At 37.7% G+C, this 27,484-nt stretch overlaps 2 protein-coding genes across 4 annotated transcripts in view; one reads left to right on the top strand and one right to left on the bottom strand.

The window, feature by feature from the left end:
- PI4KA (phosphatidylinositol 4-kinase alpha) overlaps positions 1-27,484 on the top strand; it is a 58,947-nt gene that overhangs the window by 4,637 nt on the left and 26,826 nt on the right. For all 3 annotated transcript variants that reach the window (XR_008208630.1, XM_052690880.1, XM_052690881.1), the window contains exons 5-19: positions 44-116; positions 420-679; positions 1,157-1,223; positions 3,065-3,213; positions 3,579-3,644; positions 4,646-4,742; positions 5,030-5,221; positions 5,922-6,022; positions 6,794-6,923; positions 8,605-8,734; positions 9,333-9,428; positions 9,890-10,073; positions 10,625-10,728; positions 11,037-11,205; positions 15,544-15,594. Coding sequence is in view for 2 of the 3 variants with exons in the window: in XM_052690880.1 (XP_052546840.1) it covers positions 44-116; positions 420-679; positions 1,157-1,223; positions 3,065-3,213; positions 3,579-3,644; positions 4,646-4,742; positions 5,030-5,221; positions 5,922-6,022; positions 6,794-6,923; positions 8,605-8,734; positions 9,333-9,428; positions 9,890-10,073; positions 10,625-10,728; positions 11,037-11,205; positions 15,544-15,594 (1,869 nt within the window). In the remaining variant the exon portion in view is untranslated. The remainder of the gene's footprint in view (positions 1-43; positions 117-419; positions 680-1,156; positions 1,224-3,064; positions 3,214-3,578; positions 3,645-4,645; positions 4,743-5,029; positions 5,222-5,921; positions 6,023-6,793; positions 6,924-8,604; positions 8,735-9,332; positions 9,429-9,889; positions 10,074-10,624; positions 10,729-11,036; positions 11,206-15,543; positions 15,595-27,484) is intronic.
- Positions 17,683-26,188, bottom strand: SERPIND1 (serpin family D member 1). Its single transcript, XM_052690882.1, has 5 exons — positions 26,056-26,188; positions 23,339-24,203; positions 19,206-19,479; positions 18,615-18,759; positions 17,683-18,196 (listed from the first exon to the last, which is right to left on the bottom strand). The coding sequence occupies exons 2-5, from the start codon at positions 24,192-24,194 to the stop codon at positions 18,005-18,007; spliced, it is 1,467 nt and encodes a 488-aa protein (XP_052546842.1). The 5' UTR covers positions 24,195-24,203; positions 26,056-26,188; the 3' UTR covers positions 17,683-18,004.

Genomic DNA, 27,484 nt, shown 5'->3' with positions numbered 1-27,484 from the left:
TTTACCAAAATGTGTTTTTATATGTCTGTCTTGATTGGTTTAGATTTTGGATGCAGTTCTGCAAGTAATGCAGTTTCTGCTGGGAATGTGTCAGACTCCACAAATGCATGATAAAGGTACTGTTAAAATATGTCTTAATGTCATTTCTGTATCTGAACTCCTGTTCTCTGAAGATCTCTTACATTTTCTAATTATGAAGATTGCTTCTGAGATATAAGCAATTCTCTCCGAGTTCTCTTAGCACACACTCTGTTGCTGTCTGTTAAATATGGCAGCTAGATACGATTATTCCTCTGCTTCCACAAATAAATCTTTGTAAAGACACTGAGCTGAAACAGTTTAATGAACAGTTTAATGGAGCTGTAGCTTAAGGTTGCTCTTAACGCTGTTGTTTTTTTTGTTTTTTTTTTTTTCTACAGAATATTTATGCAAGTATGCAGTGCCATGCTTGATAGGAATTTCTCGAGCCTTTGGTCGCTACAGCAATTCAGAGGAGGCTCTCCTTTCAAAGCTTTTTCCAAAAATTCCCCCACATTCCCTGAGAGTTCCAGAAGAGCTTGAAGGAATTCGACGACGATCCTTTAATGATTTCAGATCCATTCTTCCAAGTTCTCTACTCATGGTTTGCCAAGAAGGAACACTGAAGAGAAAGGCTAGCAGTGTGTCTAGCATCTCACAGGTTTGTATAACTTGCTCTGTTTTGGAACTCATTCTATGAAGATGTCCATGATCTTGGTGAAATTACTATAACGTTAGCCCTGAATATGTAGTATTTTCTCTTAACGCAGAGTTTTACCACATTCAGCGATCTTTATTTTGGTTCCATGACTAAGATTCAAAATAATTAGTGTCAGTTAAACTAACAACTGTCTTAATGTTCATATGGAACAGTTGACAAATTCTGTTCTTCTTGTTGTACAGTGTTACGTTTCATGTTATTCTTATGAGGGGGGAAAAAAAGCATTATGCTTTGAGAATTTGGGGAAACTGGCACTACATACCTAGATTTATGCGGTGTGCTGAGTCTATAAGAGTTCTCGCTAGTGCTACCAGCAGCCGAGGGTATTTGTCGTTAGGGGTCAACTTACTGTGAGAACTTACTGTCTGGAAGACTTAACAGTAGTTTTTAAAGTATGCCTTTTGTGTGGCATTTCAGGTTAGTCCTGAACGTGGAATTCCCCCACCTAGTTCTCCTGGAGGATCTACAGTTCATTACTTTGAAGGTAAATTATTTGGCAAATCAGCAGTGTGATTTTTATTATTTTTCTTTCTCTACAGAAAATTGAGAACCAAAATCTTTTTGATTTTTATTCTCTGCCTTCTAGGATACTTTTGAGAAATTCCCAGGGACATGTCTGTTAGAGTTCAGAAAAGTTGCGGAGTAAAAAAACAGTCATTTTGCTGGTTTTCAGGCTTAGTTGTTTCTGGCAGACTTTTGAGAAGCGTGATTTCCTGATGCTAGGCAGTACATAGCTCTGCAAAGCTTAATTCAACTATGCAAAAAATATTTCTGGAGATTATACAGAGTAAATTTCAGAAACAAATCTTAATACTCCACTAAACAAATAAATTGTAGGCTAGTGCCTGGAATTTTGAGTCCTCTGTGTCACACTAAGTCTAAAACAGCTCCGCTTGAAGTAAACTTGATAGATGTCACTCTTTAAGACCTAGTAATTTGTTGATGATAATATAGGAAATACTGAAGCTGACTCTTAACTACTGAATTATGAAGTTTTAAGGTTTTTATGTTGTGACATGCAGGGCTTGTCTAGGACTTCTAGTAAACCAAGACTTGGACAAGTCCAGTGGCAAACTTGTTCTGAGTGTTTTGGTGTCTCTTGGTTTTGGTTTGTTTTTTGTTTTTGTTTTTTTTTTGTCTGGCCGTTTGAGGTTTTTAAGTGTGTGCATTCTATATTTCTAGGTCATTTTCCACTCTGAAACTGGCTTAAATTGATTTCTTCCATCTTAAATTTCCCCTTTCTTCATGTTACTATTTGTAGTGTCTGTCTTCCTTCATTAAATCACTGGGGTGCAGGGTAGTTCAAATAAAATTTCGAAGCAGCCAAGTAAGGAAAAAACCTGTTTAATCTCTATCCTGTTGAACCAAGCTTATTAGGTTTACTACTGGGCTGTAGGTTCTCTGTGTTTGGAATGATTTTTTTGGTGATTTTTTTTGTTGTTTTTTTGTGTGTTTTTTGTTGTTGTTTAAGGAAAAAATGCAGTGGGTTAGAGTGAGACATAAGAAAATGTGTTAAAACATGAAAACATGAAGGCAAGTCTTACTTTTTTTCGAGTAATATGGTTTGTGATAGTCTTATTTTTTCTGAGGAGGATTAATGGCCTTGTTTGTTTGTTTGTTTTCCCCCTTTAGCCAAGACTGGGACTTTAGGGGTAGGAAAAAAAAAAGACTGAAAACTTTTAAAAGTTATTATTAATAACCAGTGCTGCTTGAAAGCCTGTTACTCATAGGAGTGTTACTTTAGTACAGACAACTGAGTACTTTGAAAAGACAAAGGTGTAATTTCAAAAGTGCAAACAGCGCCAAAAGCACTATAACTTGCAATCTATTTGCTTAACAGAATACCTGAATCTTAAAAAATAATCCATTTCAAATTGCAGTAATGAATTTACTTCTTTTCTAAGATGAAAGGCTTTTCCACATGTTTATTTGGACTAATATAGGAAAAAACTTTGCAAGATAGTTTTGTCTCGGCCTATTCTTCTTACCACTATGTTCGTTACTAACGCGCCATTAACTGAAAAATTTCCAGGTAGATGGACATCAATAGCATGGTAAGACTTCTTGTGAGCCATGTCTGTGACGTGAACATGAGAAACTGAAATCAATTCTGTCTGCATGATTGTTGCTTTCTAATGGATATTGTAGTTTTGTGCCTTGATTTACCAACAGAATAGCTGAATTGAGCCTCCAGGTAGTTTGTGAGTTAGTGACTGTACACGTGTTGCAAAATAACTCTTTTTAGTGGTGATTCAGCATTGCCATTAAACAAAACTTGTATTTCCCTCCTCTCCCTAAACGTTTTTTTTTATATTTTCTGATCAGGTTCTTATCTTCCTGATGGTAGTGCACTGGATCCTGATTATTACTTCACTACCATCAGCTCCAGTTTTTCAGTTTCTCCTCTCTTTAATGGCATTAACAATAAAGAATTTAATATCCCATTGGAAATGCTCCGTCAGCTCTTGAATATGGTATGTGATGAAACACTATGCAGGCTGCAGTGATTCTAGATATCGTTATTAGAGAAATATGCAATTTCAGTTAAATATTCAATTAAAAAGACTATGCTCATCTTCCAAGCTTTATGTAACATTATTTTTATGGCATTAAACATCACAATGTTCCTAAAAAGTGCAAGGGATACTGGCTCCTGCTGCTTCACGCATCAGCTGTTTTGCTGTAGCGCACACAGGCCAAAATATATTAAATCGTGTTGTAACTGGAAATTCTTGAATTTCATCTGATGCTTTGCAGTTGTGATGGGTGTTTTCTTTGCATGTGCAAAATTGTATCCTCTTATATGTAGGAAGATATTTTTTAAATTCCTGCTCTGCAGGTAAAACAGATTGTTGAGGATTCTCTGCTGAAGACCTTAGATGCGGTTGTAGCTGAAGTTGCAGAGGTATGTTTTTAAAATCCCCTTCTAATGACTAGTGCACTTTATTTTTGTCTTAATAGTTAATACTTGAAAATTATTTTTAAAATGTAAGATATGCCTTGCCTTTGCAAAAGGATTCTAGTTTCCTGGTTCATTTATTTCTTTCAGTTTTTTTTACATGTAGCTTTGTATTATGCAAAAGTGGGAAAGAATATTTTTCACAAACATAAAAGGAAATAGTTGCTCTCTTACAAATCAAGTACTGAGCTACTTGAGCTCTTTTATCTTTCTAAATTACATTCATTTCCCAAACTGGTTTCCTATATTGTCTTTTCTCATGGTGATAGAATGTAGATTTTTGCTGATGGGTTTTATTTCTCCCTCCCCTTTTCCTACCTTGGAAATCAAAACTGCTCTGTTTCAAGAAGTGTAATAGTGTTACGCTTCATTGACCTTTGCTATTAGAGATGGTATGTTTATTTTTGTAGGCCTGTGAGTAGTTGTTCCCCTCTTTTCTTTCCCCACAGTGTTTTCTGGGTTTAGCCCTGTTTCACTGGAGGTGTAGAACTTAATTGGAAGAAGTGTGTGTTTAGTTTTGTGAGAATGTGTTTGTTCTCTCCAGCCTTCCCTTGAGTACTGCTGTATTTTGATTTAGGCCGAAGTGGCGAACATCTTCTGTCTCCCCTTTCTCAGTAAAACTATAGAGTTGATTGTTAGTATTTATTATTATTAAAAGAGAGAGCGAACATGCATGCTGTCTTCAAGTCAGAAGACGGACTCTACTGAATCTTATTTAGTACACTGAGTTCTTTTAACGTACATAGTAGTTGTACTTATAAGTTGTACTTATTCTTCTGCTAAATATAGCAAGGACAACGAGCTGTGAGGTTACTTTTGATACATGTTTTAAATGTTTGCTTATGTTGCAGAGGAAGACAATTGTGACTTGAATGTGAAAATTTATTTATCCATCTTATATAAAATACTTCATTTTTATTTTCTGAAAGCATGCTTCTCTTTTGCAGATGGGCACTAATACAGATCTCTATTATAAAACATTCAGTGATCCTCTTTATCTTGCTCAGTTCAAAATGCTGAGAGACACATTATATTACATGAAAGGTATAGTATATGTGTATTTTGTGTAATTTAGGATGTGTTTTGAAATGTTTACATTTCCTAGCATCATCCTAGGTGCAAGGAAAGGAAAAAACTTTGTATACAACAGATGGCATTTTGATTGTCTGATTATTAGCGTACTTTGCTATGAAGGCTGTCTTTTATGTAGAGCATAAACTTCATGAAATAATTTCAATTATAATATGGCAATGAATTTTATTTGTGTGGTCTTTCCGATCCGGTGGATCCCTTTCTTCTACGCTAAATGTTTTCTTCTTTTACTTCTTTAGACCTTCCCAACTTGTTTGTAAAGGAAATCCATGATTTTGTGCTAGAACAATTCAACAGCAGCCAATCAGAACTTCAGAAAATCCTTCATGATGTTGATCGACTGCACAATGAACTGAGTCCCCTAAAACTGCGCTGTCAAGCTAATGCTGCCTGTGTGGATCTCATGGTGTGGGCTGTGAAAGATGAGCAAGGTGAAAAATGCTCTCCCATTTCTGGAATGTCTGTCTTTATTTTTAGCTTCTAGAAAAATTTATTAACTCTGATGTCAGAGAAACGTGAAATAAATTTGAGCGGAATACTCTTTGTTATTAGAATTCGAGTCAAGCTTCGATCAATACGTTGTTTAATTAGATGACTAGGTGCTTAGACATCTCTGTACATAAATAAAATCAGAAGCTTCTGATTAGCTCATTTAGCTAAAACGAGCAATCTAAATTTCAGCAACTGTATAATTGTTGCTGGAATTTTGAATTGTTGCTTTTAGTGTTTTAGAAGTTTCTCAGTCTGACTGAAAATGTTTTTCTTCATTGCTGTTGCATATTGGAAGCTCCTTCTAGCTTTTTCAATTTTCTTTCTTGTTATATAATCTTATGTATTCTCTGAATGCATGTAATTTTTTTCTTTTAATCCTTGTGATGCTTACTTTTTGTCATATGAAGAATGCTCAGAATCAACTTTAAGTACTGTCTTTCTTTCAGCCATAGTGTTTGGAGGGGGCTAGTTAGTGCAGATACCAAGATTCCTAAACATCTTTGAGGAATTGTAGTATGAGGAGAGCGAAGCTGTTTAGTTGTCTGTGTGATTTAGACGATCCAATAAGCATTGGGTTATGTGTGGCCTAGTAACAGGACTAACCAACTTATTGATGTTTGTTGGATTTTTGGTATTAAGGTGCAGAAAACCTGTGCATCAAGTTATCAGAGAAGCTGCAGTCAAAAACTTCCAGCAAAGTCATCATTGCTCATTTACCATTGCTAATTTGCTGTTTGCAGGTCTGTCCTTACTGTATTTTACTCTACTATATGATTGTGTGGGAGTGGGGTGGGGGGGTGGGAATTATGAGTTACTAGAAAGCGTTTCACATCTGCTGTTTGTTATTTTTCATTATGTCTTTCATTTGGACTTCAGAGTTATGGTGTAGAAACTAGATTTGCGGCAGAGAAATGCATTCAAAATCTTCTTAGCTCTACTTAATCTTGAAGAATAACACTGAGTGTTTTTAACTGGTATCTTGTTTCTGATATAGTTAGTGTTGTAGTTGTTACATAATCTGGGATGGGTGAATTATTGACCTTTGAGATTTGGTTATTCTGATTATCATGTCATCTTGTTGGACACACTTTTGCAAATGTGTTGTTTTCCAGAATTAAGGAAATTGTTAGGGTTCTTCACACGTTGGAACTTGTCCAGTAACTTTATCTTTAGGATATGCAACTCATTTCATATGCCTCCTGTGAACTTAACTATGAAGAAGGCAGCAAGAGTTGACTGACATACCACACTTTAATTTAAAAGAATTAGAGGCTTTCGGTCTAGTATTAGAGTTGGAGGTTGGTGGCCCTATGTGTGACGGGAGGGTTGGAGCTTGATGATCCTTGAGGTCCCTCTCAACCCAAGCCATTCTATGAAACATCTAGGTCGTCTTCTAAAAATTGAATACTTTAAAACTAGCTTTTTTTGTGTTGTGCTGATGTTGCAAGCTTACAGTTGAAATAAAAACCTATATTGAAATAATTTCATTTTTTTTCCTTTTTTGTTTTTAGGGTCTAGGTCGTTTATGTGAGAGATTCCCTGTTGTGGTTCATTCTGTCAATCCATCTTTGAGAGACTTCCTTGTGATTCCTTCCCCAGTGCTTGTGAAACTTTACAAGTATCATAGCCAGTATCACACAGGTGATTGATTGGGGTGGGAAGGGAAAGGCTGTGTTAGAAAGGATATGCTAGTTATTATTTTGCTACTTTATGGCTTATTGAAGCTTTTAGATGTTCTGTGGTGATGCAATTTTTTTTTTTTTTTTTGAGATAGAGAGGAGCAATGCAGATTGGGATAGAAGTGTATCTATCAATTGAGATAACAGTATTTGTACAACTAATTTTTATTTTTTGAGCAGCATCACTGTATCTGCTTTGTTAAAACAGGGCAAAAGTTCTTGAGATAAGACTATGTGAGATCACTAGCCATTGTAGTGTGAATATGCATTAGTTTGCCCTGTATTATGTGTGCTTATGACAAACTTACCGGTGATGTCAGTTTATATGTAGCTTAACTAAAGAATTGTGTTCCTGATCAAGAAAAACAAGTGTGTTGAAATACTTCTTATTGTGCTGTTGTGTAGGCTGTGGTGATAACACAGCGTGTGGTGATAAGCAGGGAATGGTTACTTTCAGTTTGCAGGTTGTGTTACATTTGTATTAGCGTGTGTAGCAGAAGTATTAAGTCACAGCCTGAAGTAGTGATGGAGCACCTGGTAGAAAGGCAGGGCCAATCCAGAGGAGCTCAGGTGCATGCAGTGCATGTGAGTGGTTTGCAGGGCTGGAGCCAGTATCCATCCCTTCCCAGACCTCATTTAAGTCATGGCAGTGGAGATGAGGGTATCTTGCTGGAGATCCCTGCCTACCTGAGGCCTTCAAAGGGTAAGCAGCTTTATATCTTTGTTTCTGTGTCCATGGCTGCTGCACTTGGGCTTATCCCCACTTACTGCAGCCTAGGACTTTGCCACCCTTCTATTATTGCTGTACTTTCCTTTGCACTATAGTGTTACAGCATGTAACCAAGATAAGATGGATGAAAGAATATGAACTTCATAAGGCAAATCATAACTGAATGTGCAGGCATGTTGGCTGTATTTCGATACTTTTTGGTCGTACGTTTGTATGCGGTAGAATGTGCTTACTTGAACACACAAGTGAGCAAGTGTTGTGAATTGACTTATTAATCCATAAAAATGCTAGTCTTTTCAGGTTTGTTTTCAGAGTTAATCTTGGAAAAAGTGGCTAGCAATATGGCATTCTGTTTTTGTTCTGTGTTTCTGATTTCAGATTGCCATGGAAAATATTGTTTTCCTGGTTTGACAGCCATGTGGAATCTTCCTACTTTAGGCTTGAAAGACATGAAAGTGGCATTAAAATTATCAAGAAAACTTTTGCTTAATGACCAACAGGTTTTTCTGTGCAGTGTTGGTGATAGGCAGTGAGTAGGGAGGATTTGTGGATTCATTGTGTTAGGAGGATACTTGATGGCATGCTTGTTGTCGTTTTTTAATTGTATTATGAAATTATGATTTCCCTAAAGAAAGTGTACAATGTAAATTACTGGCTAATGCAAAAGTACTATTGTAATGCAAAGGCAGGACAGATAAAATGAGAACTGAAGGCGACTAAATTTAGGAATAATTAAATGCTGTGATAGCTTGCCAAAGTAGCAAATGAAGTTTCAAATCTCTTCAGCTGAACTCTGACCTGTCAAGTGGCCTGTCTTACCTTGCCAGATGTAGCTCTGCCTGTATATTCACGTTTCGGGTGATGGGGCAAGGACATCTTGGATGGTGCTGATTTCTCTACTGTCTTCGACTAGGTGCTAATGACATCAAGATTAGTGTAACCAATGAGCATTCGGAGTCCACTCTAAATGTAATGCCTGGCAAGAAAAGTCAGCCATCCATGTATGAACAACTTCGTGACATTGCCATAGATAATATCTGCAGGTAAGAAGTGTGTGATAACAGAGAAGGTGTATGATATTTGGAATTTATTTTCTCTTTCCCTAGCAGGAAAAGTACTGGGACAATTTAGAAGGTACTGCACACTTCTTTGTTATGACCTTTTTTTTCTTTAGACAATCCCTTGGTTCTGTATGCGTCCTGAATTCAGAATGGTCACTTAGTTTCATTGTTTTGCTTCCCACATACCTAACTCATGCTATTCACATTTTGATGCTCAGCCAGGTTTTTGTTTCCTCTAACGACTGTTATTTTCTTCTAGACAGCTTCACAGAACTGTAGGGAAGACAAAAAGTTGGCTATCAGAGATGAGGAGTTAAGGGTGCTAAGCAAATCTAAGCTGTTCTAAATGTATCTTTTACACGTTCCCATCTTTGTTGCTGCATAAAGCAGTAGCAGAAGCTCCGCCCATTTTTTTGAATATATCTGTAGTATCTCTATACAGTTTGTTCTTGGACTTCAGTATAGACTTCTCTTCCTTATTCCTGGTGCACATGTACAATTGTACAAACTGAAATATTTGGTTTTTTTGTTGTTTTTCCTCTACCTATTCTAGCATGCTTTCTATTCATTTTCATTCCAGGTGCTTGAAAGCTGGCTTGACTATAGATTCAGTGATTGTTGAAGCCTTTCTTGCCAGTTTGTCTAACCGTCTGTACATCTCGCAAGAGAGTGATAAGTAAGCTGTTATTTATAAAACCAGTTTTTTCCTTCACTTAACCAGCCTGAAACTTATTCTAAGACATAAGTGCTGGCAGCATTATTTTAGAATTAAATGTCTGAGATGAGTGAGGGTAAGTCCTACAGTAGCTTGTCCTATTGCTTTGCTTGTCACATTTTCTTCCGTTCTCTGTTGTTCCTAGAGCAGTTTAAAAACAGTTTCTTGTGTAGTGCATTTGTACGTTCTGGTTTCTGGTGTGTTGTTTTTTTTTTTAAACTTGCACGTGTATGTCTCTAATGCTAAATGTTGAGGGTAGGCAGGTGTGTAGAGGGCAACAGTAAAATTTAATGACGCTTAAATTTAGTATACCAGTTGTTTCTTACATGGAATGTAAGCCTGCTTTGAGGTCTTATTGACTGCTGGACAACTACATGTGTGACTGGGTGGGTTTTTTTTTTTTTTTGTTTATCTTATAACAGGGAAGCTCATTTGATTCCTGACCACACAATTCGTGCTCTTGGGCACATTGCAGTGGCACTGAGGGACACACCGAAAATGATGGAACCCATCCTACAGATCTTACAGCAGAAGTTCTGCCAGCCACCTTCTAATCTTGATGTACTCATCATTGACCAGCTAGGCTGCTTGGTCATCACTGGAAATGTAAGGAAAGAACTGGCCAAAAGAGTTCCGATTTATACTCCTTTTGATTTAGTTTCCTTTAGAAACTGTGTCTTCAAGAATTATTTTGAAAGGTTTTCTTAGTTATGCATGCTTGTGCAGTACTAGTCTCAGTGACATCAGAAAACAGAAGGTAAATAGTAATGTGTAGACTGCTGTGCCTGTAAACAAGATTCATCCCTACAGGAAATTATGGAAGCTTAGAAAATAAATTCCATATTTTTAGAAGTTGTTTCTAAATGTGGTCTGCATTCCCAACAGGTGCACATCATCATTTTTCATATCAGCGATTAGCTTTTGAAGTCTTGTAAATATATACATTTAAAGCAATTAAGTGAGCATCCAAGCAGTGAGAAACATTAATGAAAACACTTGAACTGTCTGCTCTTTAGAAGCTGAAGCTATTGTTCAGGTTAGAAGTAGGTGCTTGAAGAACTTTTGTAATACTTAAAATGTACTTTACAGGGTCATTCATCATAGCAGAGAGATAATATTGAATAAGTACTCTGAGTAGTATTTTTTTTGTTTTATAGCAATACATATATCAAGAGGTGTGGAATCTGTTTCAGCAAATCAGTGTTAAAGCAAGTTCAGTTGTTTACTCTGCCACAAAAGATTATAAGGATCATGGATACAGGTAAGAATTAAATGCGTGCTGGTAATGTGTAGAATATTATTTTCCCTTTCCAGAAACACAGCACTGTGCTGTTTTTTGTCTATAGTCATATCTGTAACAAGAAAGTAATTTCTTCTTGGTAGTGACAAAATCATAAACAACAACAGATCATTCACAGACAAAGCTGACAAATAATTTTTCGTTTAAATAGTGACTGTAGTAGCTTAATTAAAAGAATTACTGGTCAGAATTACAAAGAAAGGACTGAAATCGGAGAAATCTGTATTGAGGGGTTGCTTGTTCATAATTTCTTTTTTCTTTTTTCTCAGACACTGTTCCTTAGCAGTCATTAATGCCCTAGCTAACATTGCTGCTAACATTCAAGGAGAGCACCTTGTGGATGAACTGCTGATGAACTTGCTGGAACTGTTTGTTCAGCTTGGGCTAGAAGGAAAGAGGGCTAGTGAGAGAGCAAGTGAAAAAGGTCCAGCACTGAAAGTAAGATAATTTTTTTTTTTTTTTTTTTTTTTTTTGCAGTTGTAGGCAGTAAAACCGCATTTTTACATGTGGGTTTCATGAAATTCCATATCCTAAAACCTAAGAGTGTATTTCTATCCTGGAATTAGGGCGCAGACTGGTATGTCTTCCAAATGCCTGGCTAACCTGAATGTTGTATCTGAGGTAAGGCAGTGGTAATTCCTGTTGTACAGCTTCTCTTGAGTTTGTGTTAGCCTTGGTATCACTGTCTGAAGTGTTGAGTTGTCAGAGGTGGAACTTCAAAGAGAAACTGGGAACACTGATCTCAGAATATTTCTTACTTGGAGTGTCTCAAAATTTAGCAGAACTCTGCTCCTAATTTTAGCAGTGCCATAGGATCATAGAAAATCTCAGGTTGGAAGGACCTCAAGAAATCACGTAGTCTAACACTTCTGCTCAAAGTAGTCATCTGTGTTATTCCGTTAGTCCTTTACTATTGTTATGACAGGTGCATCTTAAGCCTTCGAAGATCCTCCACATCAATGCAGGCCTCTAAGTCTAAGCATATCATGGTAACAGAGTGAGCCCTTTCTGGAGGGAAACTGGAGACCTGGTCACAAGAGATATGGAGAAAGGCCTGTCAAGGCCTTTGGCATGGTCCCTCACTAAATCCTTATCTCCAAATTGGAAAGATGTGGATTTGATGGGTGGACCACCTGGTGGATAACAAGTTATTTGAAAGGCTGCAGACAAAGGGCAGTGATCAGTGGTTCTGTGTCCAGATGAAGGCTGGTAATGAGTATTGTCTCCCAGGAGTCTGTCTTGGGACCAGTGCTCTTCAAAATCTTTATTAGTGATATCAGTGACGGAATTGAGTGAGGCACCCTCAGCAAGTTTGCTGATGACACCAAGCTGAGTGGTGCGGTTGACACAGTGGAAGGAAGGGGTGGGGTACCATTCAGAGGGACCTCAACAGGTTGAAAAGGTGGGCCTGGGTGAACTTAATGAGGTTCAACACAGCAAAGTGCAAGGTTTTGTACTAGGACTGGAGGAATCCCAGGCATCCTTACAGAATAGGAGCAGCCTTTGAGAGCAGCCCTGCAGAGAAGGACCTGGGGGTGCTGGGGGATGAAGAACTTAACATGAGCCAGCAGTGTGCTTTTGCACCTTGGAAAGCAAATGGTATCCTGGGCTCCAACAGAAGAGGGGTGGCCAGCAGCGACAGGGAGGTGATTGTCCCCCTCTGCTCGGCTCTTGTGAGGCCCTATCTGGAGTACTGTGTCCAGGTCTGGAATCCCCAGGACAAGAAAGACAGGGAGCTGTTGGAGAGGGTCCAGAGGAGAGCCACGGAGATGATGAGAGGCTGGAGCACCTCCCCTACGAAGACAGGCTGAGGGAGCTGGGCTTGTTCAGGCTGGAGAAGAGAAGGCTGCGGGGTGACTTCATTGCAGCCTTTCAGAACCTAAAGGGAGCCTACAAACGGGAGGGCGAATTAACTCTTTGAAAGGGTAGATAACTGCAGGACAAATTGAAGGAGGTAGGATTTAGGTCGGATGTCAGGGGGAAGCTCTTTACTATGAGAGTGGTGAGGTGATGGATCAGGCTACTTAGAGAGGCTGTTGACATCCTGCCCATCCCTGGGGGTGTTCAAGGCCAGGTTGGATGGGACCTTGGGCAGCCTGGTCTAGTATTAAATGGGGAGGTTGGTGGCCCTGCATGTGGCAGGAGGTGGTTGGAGCTTCATGATCCTTGAGGTCCCTTCCAACCCAGGTGTCAACGGTTTATGGGCTGGTCCGGCCCAGTTCCGTGACCAGCAGGGCGGAGGGATCTGCGGATCCGTGCCTCTGGGAAAGGGGAAGCAGGGGACCCCAAAATACTTGAAAACAACAGCACTAATCTGAGGTGGAACAAATGATTTTACTAAATATAGTATTAGTAAAATACAATGAGAGAGAGAGAGAGAGAGAGAGTCTGTTTGAATCGTATAGACCTCACCACAATGCTGGAGTGAGAAGTGCAGTCTGGTTGAGTGACTGAAGTGCAGACAGCAAAGAGCAGGTGAAGAAGAGAGATCAGGTGACCTTGCATGGAGTTATATCTCCTTGCTGACCGCAAAGCCTCCTGGGGAAATGTAGTTCTTCTCCGACGGATGAACATTTGGCAGATATCAAACCCCACCCCAGTGCATTACATGATGTTATGGTGTGGAATACTGATGACCAAAAATCATAAAACCATGATACCAGGCCGTTGTCTAATTCTATGAAAGTTGAGGTGCTCAATGACCTCTTCGCCTCAGTCTTTACTGACAGAGGCTCTAGTTGTACCACCCAAGCTGCAGAAAGCACAGGTAAGAGCTGGGAGAAGGAAGTTCTGCCTGCTGTAAGTGAAGATCAGGTTCAAGACCATCTAAAGAATCGGAAGGTGTACAAGTCCATGGGACACAATTAGATACATCCATGGGCTCTGAGGGAAGTGGTAGATGAAGTTGCCAAGCCCCTCTCTGTCATACTTGAAAGATCATAGCAGTCTGGAGTTCCTACTGATTGGAAAAGGGTAAACATAAACACCCATTTTCAAAAGGGAAAAAAGGAACACCTACGGAGCTGGAGGCCAGTCAGTTTCACTTCTGTGTCTGGCAAGATCATGAAGTGGATTGTCCTGAAGGCCCTAATAAGGCACGTGGAAAATAAAGAGTAGGTGATTGGTGGTTCACCAATATGGCTTTACCAAGGTCAAGTCATGCCTGACAAACATGGTGGCCTTTTATAACGGAGTTGCAGTGTCAGTGCATAAAGGAAGAGCAACTGACATTGTCTATCTGGTTTTGTGCAAGGCTTTTGATGTTTTGATGCTGTCCCACATGACATCCTGATTGCCAAATTGGAGAAAAATGGATTTGATGAATGGATTAAGGAATTGGCTTCATGGTCACACTCAGATTGTTAAGATCAATGGCTCACTGTCCAGGTGGAGAGTGTAGAGTGGTATTCCTCAGGAACTGATGCTGAGACTGGTGCATCTTTCTGGATGACATGTACTGTGGGATTGAGTGCATCCTCAGGAAGTTTGCAAATGACACCAAGCTGAGCGGTGCAGCCTACTTGCTAGAGGGAAGGAATGCCATCCAGAGGAAACTGGACAGGCTTCAGAGGTGGGCCTGTGCCAGCATCATGAAGTTCAAGAAGGCCAAGTACAAGGTCCTGCATGTGGGTTGGGGCAATCCCAAGCAGATGCAGGTTGGGTGGAGAATGACTTGAGAATAGTCCTGAGGAAGTAGATTTGGGTGTTTCAGTTGATGAAAGACTCAACATGAGCTGGAAATGTGTGCTTGCAGCCCAGAAGGCCAACTCTATTCTGGGTTGCATTAAGAAATGTGGCCAGCATGTCAAGGGAGGTGATTCTGCTCCTCTTCTCTGCTGCTGTCAGACCCCACCCTCTTCAGTTCTGGAGCCCCCAGCACAAGAAGGACATTGAGCTGTTGAAGCAGGTCCAGAGGAGGGTCACGAAGATGATCAGAGTGCTGAAACACTTCACCTATGAGGATGTGCTGATAGAGCTGGGGTTCTTCAGCCTGGAAAAAAAAAAGGCTCTGAGGAGACCTTATAGTAGCCTTCTAGTTCCTGAAGGGGTACTGCAGGATCATGAAGGAGAGCTGGTTAGGGGCTTCTTATAAGGGTGTGCATCAACAAGATGAGGAGAAATGGCTTTAAGCTGGAAGAGGGGAGACTTAGGCTAGATATTAGGATGAAATTCTTTCTGTGAGGGTGGTGAGACACTGCAACAGGAGAGGTTGAGGATGCCTCCTTCCTGAAGGTGTTCAAGACCAGGCTGGATGAGGCACTGAACAACCCCCATGTATTAGGAGGTTGGAACTAGATGATCTTAAATGTCCCTTCAAACACAAACCGTTCTATGATTCATTCTGCGATTTAACGTGGACATTTTTCTTGTGGTTTTTGGGATAGCAGAAAAAAGATGATATGATTAATATTTTCCACCTTAGCTCAAGGTGTAGTATCTAATTTTGAAGTTTAGATTCTGGAAGTTGTAATTTAGTTTAGCTCTGAAAGGGGAAACATTTCCTTCAGGAGCTGCTGAAGGAGGAGGCTGCCCGAAGAATCTTACTGAAAAGGCTTCTGGCTCTCTGCCCTGTGTTGTGGATTTTGAAGGTGCTCTCTTGGCCACCTTATACACATCCAGCTGAAAGGTTCAGGGTTGTAACTGGCAGTGTATGTTTTAGTGTATGTTTTCATTTGCATAGGTGGTAGGAGTGCTTGATGCTTGAAATGTCATCTAGCAAGTATTAGAAATATTTTTGCAGAGGCTTTTGATGATAATTTCCTTCTTCTTTCCCAGGCTTCCAGTAGCGCAGGGAATCTTGGTGTGCTCATTCCTGTTATTGCTGTGGTAAGTACCCAGTTGGGTAGTTGAATAATTTTTCTCATTCATATCAAGTATCAGTACCTATTGCAAAGTCAAATGGTTTGATAAACAGCTAGTGAACTAGTGTACAAGCAAGCATCCAGTATGCAGTAGTATAGCTAATAATTTAACTGTGAATTGCAAAATATCACTAAAAATGAATTCAGAGGGATTTGTGAACTAAATAATACCATGTTATACTCTGTGTAACATTTGGTGTGCAGTGTAATAAACAGCACTTAACTAATGAAAGAGTGTCTAGAGAAGAAATGAAGACCAAAAGATATAAATAAATCTTAGTTTGGCCAAACCAAATCCTAGATTTGCAGAAATGTGTTTATAAATGCCTTGTATTACTATTCAGTAGCTGCTTAATTTTTGAATGAAGTAGCCAATCTTGTGTTGAGATGCATAATCTAATGGGTAGTATTTTTGACTTATCAGTTAAGCGGATGTTAGTGTCATCACTGACTAGAGTGCAAGATCATGCCTTACATAATGGAGACCAAAAAAAAGAAACATCAGTGTTTGTTAAAGACTTCGTGTAAAAGTTATGGGAATAGTATTGTTTCAAATTTTTATTGATGATGTATTTTTTTTCTGAATATCCAGTGAAAACTGCATTTTTCTTAACTAATGTGACCTTTAAATAGAGTGAGTGCCAGAATCTGTATTAAGAGTTAATGGTTACTTATGGTTGTTGAAGCAAATATTTGACTTTCTTGCACAATGTATGAAGAGCGTGAGTTTTGAACAGTAGCTCATTTGCCTTTGTGCTTGTCCTCTTTCCCTTGAATAATTCTGGTTACTTAGATTGCAAAGACAAAAGGGAAAAATCGGATCCTCCAGCCCATTTAATCTGATACACAGGTTATATTTGGGGTGTGAATATTTAGTATTTGTATGTAGATTAAAAAAGATGAAATGTTTACATGAATTACAACAATTTGTGTAGTGGAACTTCAGTACTAAAAATTATGTTCCCAGTATTGGCTTTTCATTAAGTGCAGTATAAGCTAGAAATAGAAAGAGCTGGGTTTTCATTTGATGTTAATTTCTTTGGCTATTCTGCTAAAAATGACTTTATGTATGCAGCTAATAATTGCTGACATTTGTAATTAATTGTAAATTAATTACAATTGAATTAATTGTAATTCATCTACCACAGTATGCAATCAGTAAGTTAGTACTGAAAAACACCTTCTGAAGAGCTGCCTTACTACTTAAACTGTTTAAAGGGTTTATTTATGGCTTTTTTTTTTTTTTGTAGCTTTTTGTGTTTTTGTAACATGAGGGAAACTTAAAATACAAACATACTTAGATTTACACAATATTTGATATTAGATGTAACAAAAAAAAATCACTGGTTTGAGAGACATATGTTTTTAGATGTTAAGATGTGAAGGAAAGTGTATGACATGGACGTGTTCAGGGACTTCAGTAGTTTGTATGTGAGGTGTAAGTCAGTTCTTGATACCAGGTTGGTAGCAATATTCTACAGAGTGCAGGCAAATCTTCAGTTTTTCAGATGTGAAGCGAGCTTGTTTACAGTCTTAGTGCATGACTGGAAAGGTTTTGTCTGTTGAATTAAGCATGGAAAGTGCATTTGAATTTTTAACAAACATTGTTTTTGATATAAATCACTTTTTGTAGAGACAGTTAGGTGATACTGAGCTGAAAAAAAGAGCATTTTGCTAGCTGCTCACAATGCATAAGGTATTCTAAGGAATTATCTGCTTGCCCTAATTCTGAAATTGTTTATATGGGTGGAGATTAGAGAACTGTGTTGAAACCAACAAAGTCAGACTGGGGGAAGGTAGTGGATCCGTTAGGATTTCGTTCCACCAGGACACTTTTGTTCTGCTGATCAGTAAAGCTCATGATTGATGGCATGGTCTGCTGAATGTTAAACAGTGCAAGCAAAAGCAAGAATGCTGGCCACCTACTGTTATTAGAGTATGTAAAAGTATCCAGGAGAGATGTAGATTTCTAATGCCAGTCAGGTACTTAGGATTTTCTTTTTCCTATTTATTATGAATAGGTTCACCAGCAATAAAACTTTAAGATCTGAACTTCAAGAATCCAGATAGTCTTCATATTTTATTGATTACATTTTATAAAGTGAAGTAAATAAAACACAAAGTTACTTTGAGATATTTCTTAATATACTTGTATTGATACTTCACACTGCAGACAAATCATCTACTATTGAGTCCATTCACGTAGAACTATTAATAGATGCTATCTATATTATATATATATATATTTTTTTTTATACCGGGGCTTTTGTATTAACTAATATGATAAGAAAATTGCCTTTTGTGATACTTCTATGATATATTAATGTGTAATTATACAGCCTGTGTATGATAGCGTTTTGGTGTTGCTCTGTGCTCTATGGCTTGGCAGGGTTGACAACTCTACCCAAGAACAGAAGGCAACTGGTACGGTGTTCATAGATCAAAAACAAAAAGGGGCGGTCGACAATAAAGCGAATCTGAGTAGAAAGAGGCATGAATCCGACGTTGGTTATTGCTCCAGCTTCTGTGCCTTCCTCATTCACAGTAATTGTGCCTTGATGATTGAACTGTGAAAAATAAAATAAAAAAGGAGGGTCTTAGTATACACAAATGATGCGCTCAAGGCCATTTCCCCCAGCAAAGCTGTGACTTGCACGTGGCTGCCTTGTGATGCTCCTGCTGGTAGATCCTGTGGGGCAGCAATCATTTGGGCTTGGTTTCTGAGTAGCTCTGTTACTGACTGACTGATCAACCACAATACTTCTAGTAGATTTGACATCTAATAGAACATATTTCTTTTAAAAGGAAAAAAAAAAAAAAAGAGGATGTGTAGAGAAACCCACAACCCCCCCCTCTATCTTCCAAGAAAGACTATGTAAAACAATATTTTGGATGCTTAAACTGTGAGTTATTACTATAGTGCTTTGTTTTCAGATTATATTGCTTAATCAGAAAGGAGATGAAGAGAAGGAGAGTTATAAATACTCTGTCAATGGAGACTTTCTCTTTTGATACACCACAGTAGTTGCCTTTTTCACTGAACAGTTCTTCTATTCCCATGGATCTTAGAAAACCAATCAAGTTGTAGTTCTTCTCCAGCTTAAATTTAGGCAGAATTACTTCTCTGGTTCTAGTAGAAAGAGAATGCAAAAAAATTGTTGAAGATGTGAATTTGCATAATTTCTTTGCTATGCATTTGTTTTAAATTTAAGGTGCAAATAACACAAGAACTTGTTCCGTACTTTTGCTTTTACAAATCAGGCATTATTAATTTTTAAGCTATGTTCTTTATAATTAATTAACATACTGTTAGTTTGACATAATACAATGCTTTGCTTTGGTTGTGTGTAGTATGTAGGGTCTGGGCATTTTGATGAGTGATTGGGTATGCTTGTAAGGAACTGCGAAATTTTCTGGGGTTCTAAGCTGGCGATTTGTAGCTTCTGTATAGATTGTATTAAGCTTAAAGCATTCAGCTTAAGTCAAAATGTTATGTTCTAGGCTGCCTATTTTACCTTGCCAGTATGACCAGGAAAGTATTTAAGACTTCAACAAAACGTATTTTTCAGCAGATACCTGTTTGTCATGCTCTTCTGCCATTTTTCCACCACCTGAGGGGTTATTTGCTTTTCTAGTGCTTTCATGCCAGAGAGCTTGTGTGGAAGTACAATCAGCATACTGATGTTCCCCACAAATGGGAGCTGGATCACTCCACAGTCCAGATCAGGGTCTGCAGCAGCTAGGAAGTTCCCTTTAGTCTGCATCATAGGAACTTTTATTGTTTGCTTTTCATTCAGTCGAAAACTTCTCTTGGTTGTCATTTCCACTGGAAACTTATTCTCCCACGTTCCTGGTAATGCAGAAGACAAATAACAAAATAAGCAAATATACTTATTTAGAAAAATATTTCCAGAGTAACAGTATACATTATACTTTCATTCATGTGAATTAGAACTTGCTGTAGATGAATGTTAATTTTAATTAAGCCAGAATCAGGACACAAGTTTTAAAGCAACTTTAATATTTGTCTTTTTTTCCAGCTTAAATATTTGTCTGATCTTAATTTTCTGAATTACAGAAGTAAAACACAAATTGGGTATGTGAAATGGCTTCATGTGCTCTTTTTTTTTTTTTTCCATAAGGAATCTAGAAATTAAAAAATATAAATATATGTAAACCACTTGACAGGGCTTTCACCTAACAGTACGGTTGTATTTTTTTTTGAGATCTGATATTTGAATCGAGTATGAAGTAGACTGCATCAGGCATGTTATTGATGCATCAAGCTATGTAAAGCTGTTCTCATTTTGCATAATAGTTCAAGGATATTATGCTGAAGGCATTATCTTGATTTAATCATCTAAGTCAATGAGTGTACCATCTTAAGACATTCTGAACAGTTTGGGTGTTTACTAGTTAATTGTATGATCCATTTTGATTCGATTTCAACAAGCTTGTTGGTCGTCTAATTTATTCCCAAAGAATGCAATTCAGCACATTTTGCAGTTGGGAAAACATGATTCAAACCCTGATGGTGAAGCTGTGTAAAGATTTATTTGGTATCCAAAATATTTATTGATTGTGCTTAAAAAGAAAAGAAAAACAAAGGAACAAAACCAACCAGACACACAAACAAAAAAAAGCCAGCAGTTTTTTAAGCGGTACTACTTTATTCTCTTTAGAGCTGTAGCTCTGTGGAAAACATTCTTAATAGGCAGACAAAGCTAGAATTTTGTAGTGGAGATTGGGCTACTGGTACTTCCTGTTGAAGTTTTAGATTTTAGGTTGTCATTCGCAAGCAAGTATATGGGGAGCATGACTGCAAATGTGTGGATAGACTACAAACTTTATGTCTACTTTGAAACGTTAGATTAAAGTTAATGATTCTGAGCCCCTTAATTTGACTTTTAAATTGACTGTGTGGTAACAAAAAGCCTTGACTTCCATTCTGATGTTTTCTTGATGTGTTAGGAGCAATCAAAGTGATCATCAGACTGTAGTTATTCTGAAGGGATATATAAAATAGATTATGCTATTCCCAAGCAAATTGCCTCAGCTGTCAGGTGGAAGCACCATCTGGATTTCTTCAAGGAGCAGAATTCACAGGCATGGGACTCAAGCTAGGTAATGACTCCAAGCCATTGTGGGCTGTGGGAGCTTCAGCAGCTCTGTCTCTTAAGGGGTAAGAGCAGTCTATCAGCTCTTCTTAGTAAAAGAGGGGAGCTGAAAACTTCCTCTTGGATTCACATTGGCAAGTGCATTTGTCTTGGTATAAAGTACTGTTTCTCCAGTAGGAAGCATGTGGTCTGGGTTTAGCAGAAACCAGTTGGCACTGTGCTGACTTTCTTGACTGTTTAAAGTCTTCCCAGGATGATGTTTTGGATTCCATCTAGGTGGTAGAGTCAATCAGTTGTCTTCAGTGGTAAGCTTTTGTCTTGTATTCATGACTAGAGTATCAGAGAAGCAATTTTGAACCTGTTAAATTTTTCAGTCATCAAAAGCTGCTGTGGTGTACCGTGGCTAAAATAACTGACTGACTTTTTGGTAGGTAGTATGGAGAATAGGTCTCAAATGTATGCTGGATACCTACTCAAGATAAAACTTTATAACCAAGACTGAATAGCTTCCAGTTAGTTGTTGATGGATTTTGCGTAGGAGAAACTTAAGACTTCTTGGTATCTGGAGCTATGCTGTTGCTCAGTGACTCTTGTACTGAGCCTCTCTGCGTACATGAGAATACTCAAAGGTTTCTTGGCTTTGAAGGCTAAACACAGCTTGTCTGCAGTGATACAAATAGTGTAAATGTTGTAATTTGAAAGATGTGGACAAAACGTCGTATTTCTCAACGAGCTATTAAACACACTGGGTACACAAGGAGCAGAACCTGCTTCTGAAAAGTTATTTCACTTGAAATGGAATTACCAGGAGTCTGTACCAGGAGCCAGTTACTGTAAGATAAAGGAATGACGCATCTCGATACGGAATTGATTGGTTTTGGTTTTATGAGTTAGAAATTTACAATCTTCAGCAGCAGGTACAGTGGTAATTCAAACTAACAGGACTGGGAAAAAAAAAACAAAACAAACAAACAAACAAACAAAAAAAAACAACCAAAAAAAACCCCAAAACAAAAAAAAAACAGGAGTCTTTTTGATATTGATGGCTCAGGAGTTCCAGTGTTAAAGCTATTTAACTTCTGTTGGTGTCTTTGTTTTTTTGGGATAGTGCAAGCACTTAGTGATTTCAGAGTACATATTTTAAAACAAGATATTTTAGATGTGACCACATCATGAAAAATAATGCATCTGTTTCACATTGTATAATCCTTTTTGTTTATTTATTTTTTTTCTGTGTAGTCTAATGGATAGTAAATCAACACCTTCGTTATGGCAAGACATTATCGTTAGATATGTACTTAAAGATACAAATATTTTTGTTTTGGATGGTACTTTGAAGGTACTTTGAAATAGGGGATTATTTGGATCTTATGCTTATTGAGAGCTCCAGATCTTTTAAAGAGAAAAGCAACATTATTCAAGGAAATAATGCCTTACAAACGAAAGAAAAAGATACATTGTGTAAAGCTGGAGGAACACTGTTGGAAAATCAAATGCTAAGAATGCAGAGTGAAGTGAGACCCTGAGTATGTGTTTTCAGGAAGCAGGGATATAATGAGAAAAGGAAACTCCTTTATAGAAAGCAGTATGTTGTACTCAAACTTTGCTATCTGTGGTATTTGCTATTTGTGGTAATCTCTCTTTCCCTCCTGATGCGTTACTTTGCTTTTATGTGATTTCATCTTACACAGTCAGTAACAGGTTTTGACGTTTTCCTCAGTTCCTCTTTTGCTTGCACCTCCTGCTTTTTTTTTTTTTTTTTCTCGTTTAATATTGTTCTTTTTTTTTTTTTTTAACTAGAAAAAAAGTAAACATAGTGAACTTTCAACCTTAGGCAAATAGCCAAAGTTGAAAATCTTACTAGGGACTCTAAACTGAAGAGTAAAGAAATTGAAAATAAGAGTTAATATTAAGAGAATATTGTGTGTATATATATTTATTTCTGATTGTTCAGTCTATAGTGAAGCATATAGGAGCTCATAGCAGCAGACAGGCCATGCTGAATTTCTGAAACACTCCAAGTAGTGAATGTCTTCTTTTTTAATTTTAGAACAATATTTTGATTATTGTTTTTAGCTCTATGGATAGACTCATTGACAAGGATCACACTCTGATCACATAAAAAATGTACTTTAAGCTAGAAGGTCTTTATCGTCATTCCTTTGAATCCATAGTACTTCAGGAATGTTAAACGTTTTAACTGGAATCAACCTCTGCAATTTTAGTGAAGTCGATAACCTGAAATGGGACTGAATCTGACTAGTAACTTGCATGTAAGTACTTCCTCATCACCCAAGATTCATGCTTTTCATACGGAGTCCATGCTTTTTGAGGCTATTCTGCATTCATGTGTTGTTTTTTTTTTTTAGTCTTGCTTTTGGACTATAAGCATTTGTCTATAACATGTTCTTGCTGTTCTACTACAGTATGCATTGATTTCAAGGTGTAACTAGAACATCGATGTGCTACGAAGACATGCAAGCTGAGGGGTTAATAATAGCGAGTGTTCTTGATGAGAGAATCAGTTTCAGAATCAGAATTTGTCTATTTTGAGCTACAGAATCTATTTAAGTTTAGTCTGGGGTTACTTACCTTTGAAGTAAAGACAGTTAAGAATCATCATAAGCGTTGTGGGGTTTACATTCACAAGAGCTTCCTTTATTAATCCTTTGGTCAACTTCAAGATGCGTTCGTTGGTTTTGGTTATGAAGTTAGGATCTGAAAAATCAGCTGGTTGGGCATCAGCGAAGTAGTATGTTTTCATATTGTTTCTGAAATCATTCTGAATGGAAAAGTCCTTACGAATATAAAGATCGTTGACAGACCTCAGAGTATAACCAAAATTGCGCCTGAAAAGCCGATGAGTGAGTTTCCGAAAGAGGTTATGGACTGTCATGAGCTCATATTTGGTGCTGGCATTAATGAAGTCTTCAAAACCGAGAACAGATAATACTTCCTGCTGAGTTTGACCCTTCAGACCCAGGGAAATCATAGCCATTGCAGTGGAAATACCAACAGGAGCCATGAGAATATTGTCTGAGGAGTTGGCTTTGTCTGCTACACTCCGATAAAGGTTGAAGCCAAAGTTCGCATTGAGGATATTAAGACGCTGGATTCTGGTTTTGCCTTGGAAAAGTTCCAGAATATTTCCTTGCTGAATTTCAGAAACTATATGTGGAGCAGCATCAATAATGTCACTGTAGTCGTCTTCACCCAATATCTTGTCAAGATCTAGATAGTCCTCTTCCTCCTCCTCTTCAGGAATCAAGTCATTGGTGATTGTGTTTTCTCTGTGGAACTCCAGTGGTAGGTCTGGCATATCATAGGTTCCATTTGCATGTGTATGTGCATCTTTGAGGCTTTCAAAATGGTCACCAAAGTCCTTGATTCCACAAAATGTGGAGGTTATGATGACAGCAAAAGCAAACAAATGAAGTAGGAACTTCATTCTGAAAACCTGGAAGACAACAAAGTTGAAAGAGGGTAATTGGATTTTAATTGTGTGTTCCAGAATTTTAGGTCTTCAATAGATTCTGTCATTCCACAAAGTCTGTAGTTGGTGTATTCAACAGTATTTATCTGTCTTAGGTAGATAGATAAATCTGTTTTACTGGCAATCATTTTTGCTTACATAATGTCTCCATCCTGCTAGATAATTTGTTGAACTCCTCCTGCTTAAGTAGTAGTTATTGACATATCTCAGTGATAACAAATTCATTGCCTGAAATACACTGATCTATTTATGTGTAAAATACAATTGCTTAAAGTTTACTAACTTCATCATTAAAAATATGAGTTGAAGAGAAGTTGAATGATCTGAGGTTAGTAGGAGGAGGGACTGGGGTCCACTGAAGGAGTTCACCAAAAGACGTTTATCTGCACTGCATGCTGTTAGTGGGGCTGCAGTGTGTAAAATGCTTAAATGTTCATGCTGGCCTGTTTGTTGCCTTGTGTGTTATGCCATGGGCGTGCTCACTTTTTGCAACTGTGGTACAACTATCTGCCTCTCCTGTTTGGATTCTTGATTCTGTTTCTTATTTAGTTGTATTTAGTTTCAACTTACTTTTATGTAGCACCGCACAGTATGTAGTGTTGTCTATTTTCTTCATGATGTGAAATCCTATAAGTTCCTGTTTGCAACCGTTCTTCCGGTCTTAGTGTTATCCTGATGATAGATTTCTAAGTTCACTTAGTGTATCTATGAATATATTTAAGCAGAACCTGTTTTTGTTTTTGTTTTTTTCCAAAAAGGAGTTTCATCTCGTTTGTCTCTTAAGCAGAGCACTGCTGCTTTTTTTTTTTTTTTTTTTTTTGGGGGGGGGGGGGGGGGGTCATGACTTCAAAATCAAGAGCTAATTCTAGATACGTAGTTTGAAGTAAATCCATCAACCTTACTCATTTGACAAGAAGTAGGTCTGACTTTTCTCCATAATTCTGACTTGCGGTAGTTAAGTGATCTTAAAAAGGTATGAAAAAGTTTAATTTCTTCTTGCAGTAGTCCAAGACCAATACATGAACATTTGATAATTGTGTCAGGTGACAATGTAAAATGGGTGTCTGAATGCCAAGGTCTTGATTTTTTTTTAATTTATTTTTTTTTACAATGATTGTTTAGAAAGTTATTTGGTGACTTTATAAAATCAGTTTCACTTCATAGCACTTGCTTTGAGTAAAGGAAAATAATCACAGAGATTTATAGTGTAGGAAAAAAAGTTGAATACGACAAGAGTAAAGTTTTACTAAGAGGTTGATTTAAAATGTTTTGCAAATTAGCAAATAGACCAAGGAGCTGTAGAAGTAAAATACATAGATGCACAAATTTGTAAACCATTGCTTGCAGCACTTTTCAGGCTCATAACAGGACTGAAGTTACTAAGCTAAGACTTAATTTTTTGAACTCTCTCCTGAAAGTAATTAGCTTGAAATCTAAAAACAGGATGATTAACCAATATAGAAAATGAATTGTTCTTACAATGATGAAGGATCACTAGAAGATTTACATTGTGATTAAAGAACTTGATAAAATCATAAATTCATCTTTCTTGTTTATTTCCCCCACCCCCAGAAGAGAAAAAGATTATTTTTTTTCTCTCTAGGCTGACATTCTTTGTCCGGTAACTACTGAAAAATATTTTCTGCTTTTGCTGTGTAAGAGTTTGCTGTCAGCAGTTCCCAACTTTATATTCTCATCTTCACTAATGTTTAATCAGTGCTCACCTCCACCTATACAGAGCATTCCTCTACTCTGCAATATACGTGCATTTGATTCAGATCTACGTAAAATAACAGATGATGTGAATGAGGCTTACCTTTAAGTCACAGTATGGAAAAGATGTGTTGAGCAGCTCAAGTGAGGGGAATGGCAAGTTTTAAATCTGAACTTTGGTGCTAGTTTTCTGTATATCTCCCAAAGTAAACATTTTCTAAATCAAACACTGCTAAACTTACTTCGTCAGCCAAAATCCTTCCCTTGCCTAGTGATCTCTGCTGGATTGCTTTGTTTGTTGTTTGTTGAACTACTTTTATGGCTTTGCAGGCTCATGTTTGAGGAAAATCTTTGAGTAAAAATTGGCGTGTATGTAAAGTTTCACAGTCAAGCATGCATGTAAACTTGGCAGTTTAAGACTGGTAGAAACCATGTCACTGCTGTTTTGTGCTAAGATGAGGTTATATTATTAGTTGAACGTCACCTCAAATGTGGTTGAGGCTACTGGATCTGTGAGGCTACTTCTGCACCAGAGGCACAGTGATAGACATTTGCTGTCAACTCAGCAGTGCTGTTCACCAGCTAGGACTCAGGTTAATTTTACTGCAGTATAGGAATTTTCTGTTATTTGTTTTAATGGCAGACTGCCTTATGATCTATAAATATGTCCCGAGTTAGCTTTATGTAAGGTTTTACTGAAGTCCTGTCTGTTTTCATACCACAACAGAATTATTTTACAGTTAAGAAAAAGATCTCTTCAGGATAGATTAAATACAATTCTGAAAATGAAGTCTACAGTAATAATATCTGGTCATATTAGGTAAAGTTCACAGTTTAGTGAAGATTTCCTTTCATTTTTTTTTTTTTTTTTTTTTAACATTTTCTGTGCTGCTAACAATTTTAGGGTAAAAGACTGTCAGGTTTCTATGTGAATTTGTAAGAATTCCACATCATTTTGTTGTTTGAGAGTATAAACTGCTCCGTTGTCTGTGAAAAGGCTATCAGACAGCTTGAATAGATGTGTTGAAAATGGTGTTCCTTTACTTGCTTATTTAGATAGTAAATTCTCCAGGACTGATGTCATTATGTGTGTGGGCGAAAACAATAAAAGATCCCCAGCTGGAGCCTCAGTGTATTTCCACAAATCCAATAAACAATGGCAACCAGAAGTATGCTTGACTAATATTTTGATTTTGAGTTCCTCTGTGCTAAAACAAAGCTTAAAGTGCTGTCTTGAGCTCACGGTTTGAAAGACCGTGTGGTCTCTTCCTCTCTACAGTTGATGCATACTAATATAAGGTATTCTTTTTGGATTACTGTATCAGTATGATGGTATTCCTGTGTGAAACCACAGAAATTTAGTTTCAGCATTTTGATTTTGTGCTATTCTAAAAAAAAAAATAGTTTTTTTCATTTGTAAATAAAGCAGCATGTTCACATTGCCCTCACATGAATTCTGCTGTGGTAGTCTTTCTACAGCTGAAGTGATTTTCCTTTTCTGTCAGGCCACGCTCCAAGTGAGAAGGAAAGAC

Source organism: Tympanuchus pallidicinctus, unplaced genomic scaffold (assembly GCF_026119805.1).
Source record: "Tympanuchus pallidicinctus isolate F22 unplaced genomic scaffold, pur_lepc_1.0 scaffold28, whole genome shotgun sequence".
NCBI classification, from domain to species: domain Eukaryota; kingdom Metazoa; phylum Chordata; class Aves; order Galliformes; family Phasianidae; genus Tympanuchus; species Tympanuchus pallidicinctus.
This window is presented reverse-complemented; position numbering and strand designations above follow the sequence as displayed.

Bases quoted from the DNA above. Each gene is read 5' to 3' on its own strand.
- SERPIND1 (XM_052690882.1), bottom strand. From the start codon at position 24,194: ATGAAGTTCCTACTTCATTTGTTTGCTTTTGCTGTCATCATAACCTCC. The intron at 19,480-23,338 runs GTAAGTAACCCC...CTGCATTACCAG, and splicing joins TAACTGTCTTTACTTCAAAG to GAACGTGGGAGAATAAGTTT. The intron at 18,760-19,205 runs GTATCTGCTGAA...TCTTTCTACTAG, and splicing joins CAGAAGAGCATGACAAACAG to AACCAGAGAAGTAATTCTGC.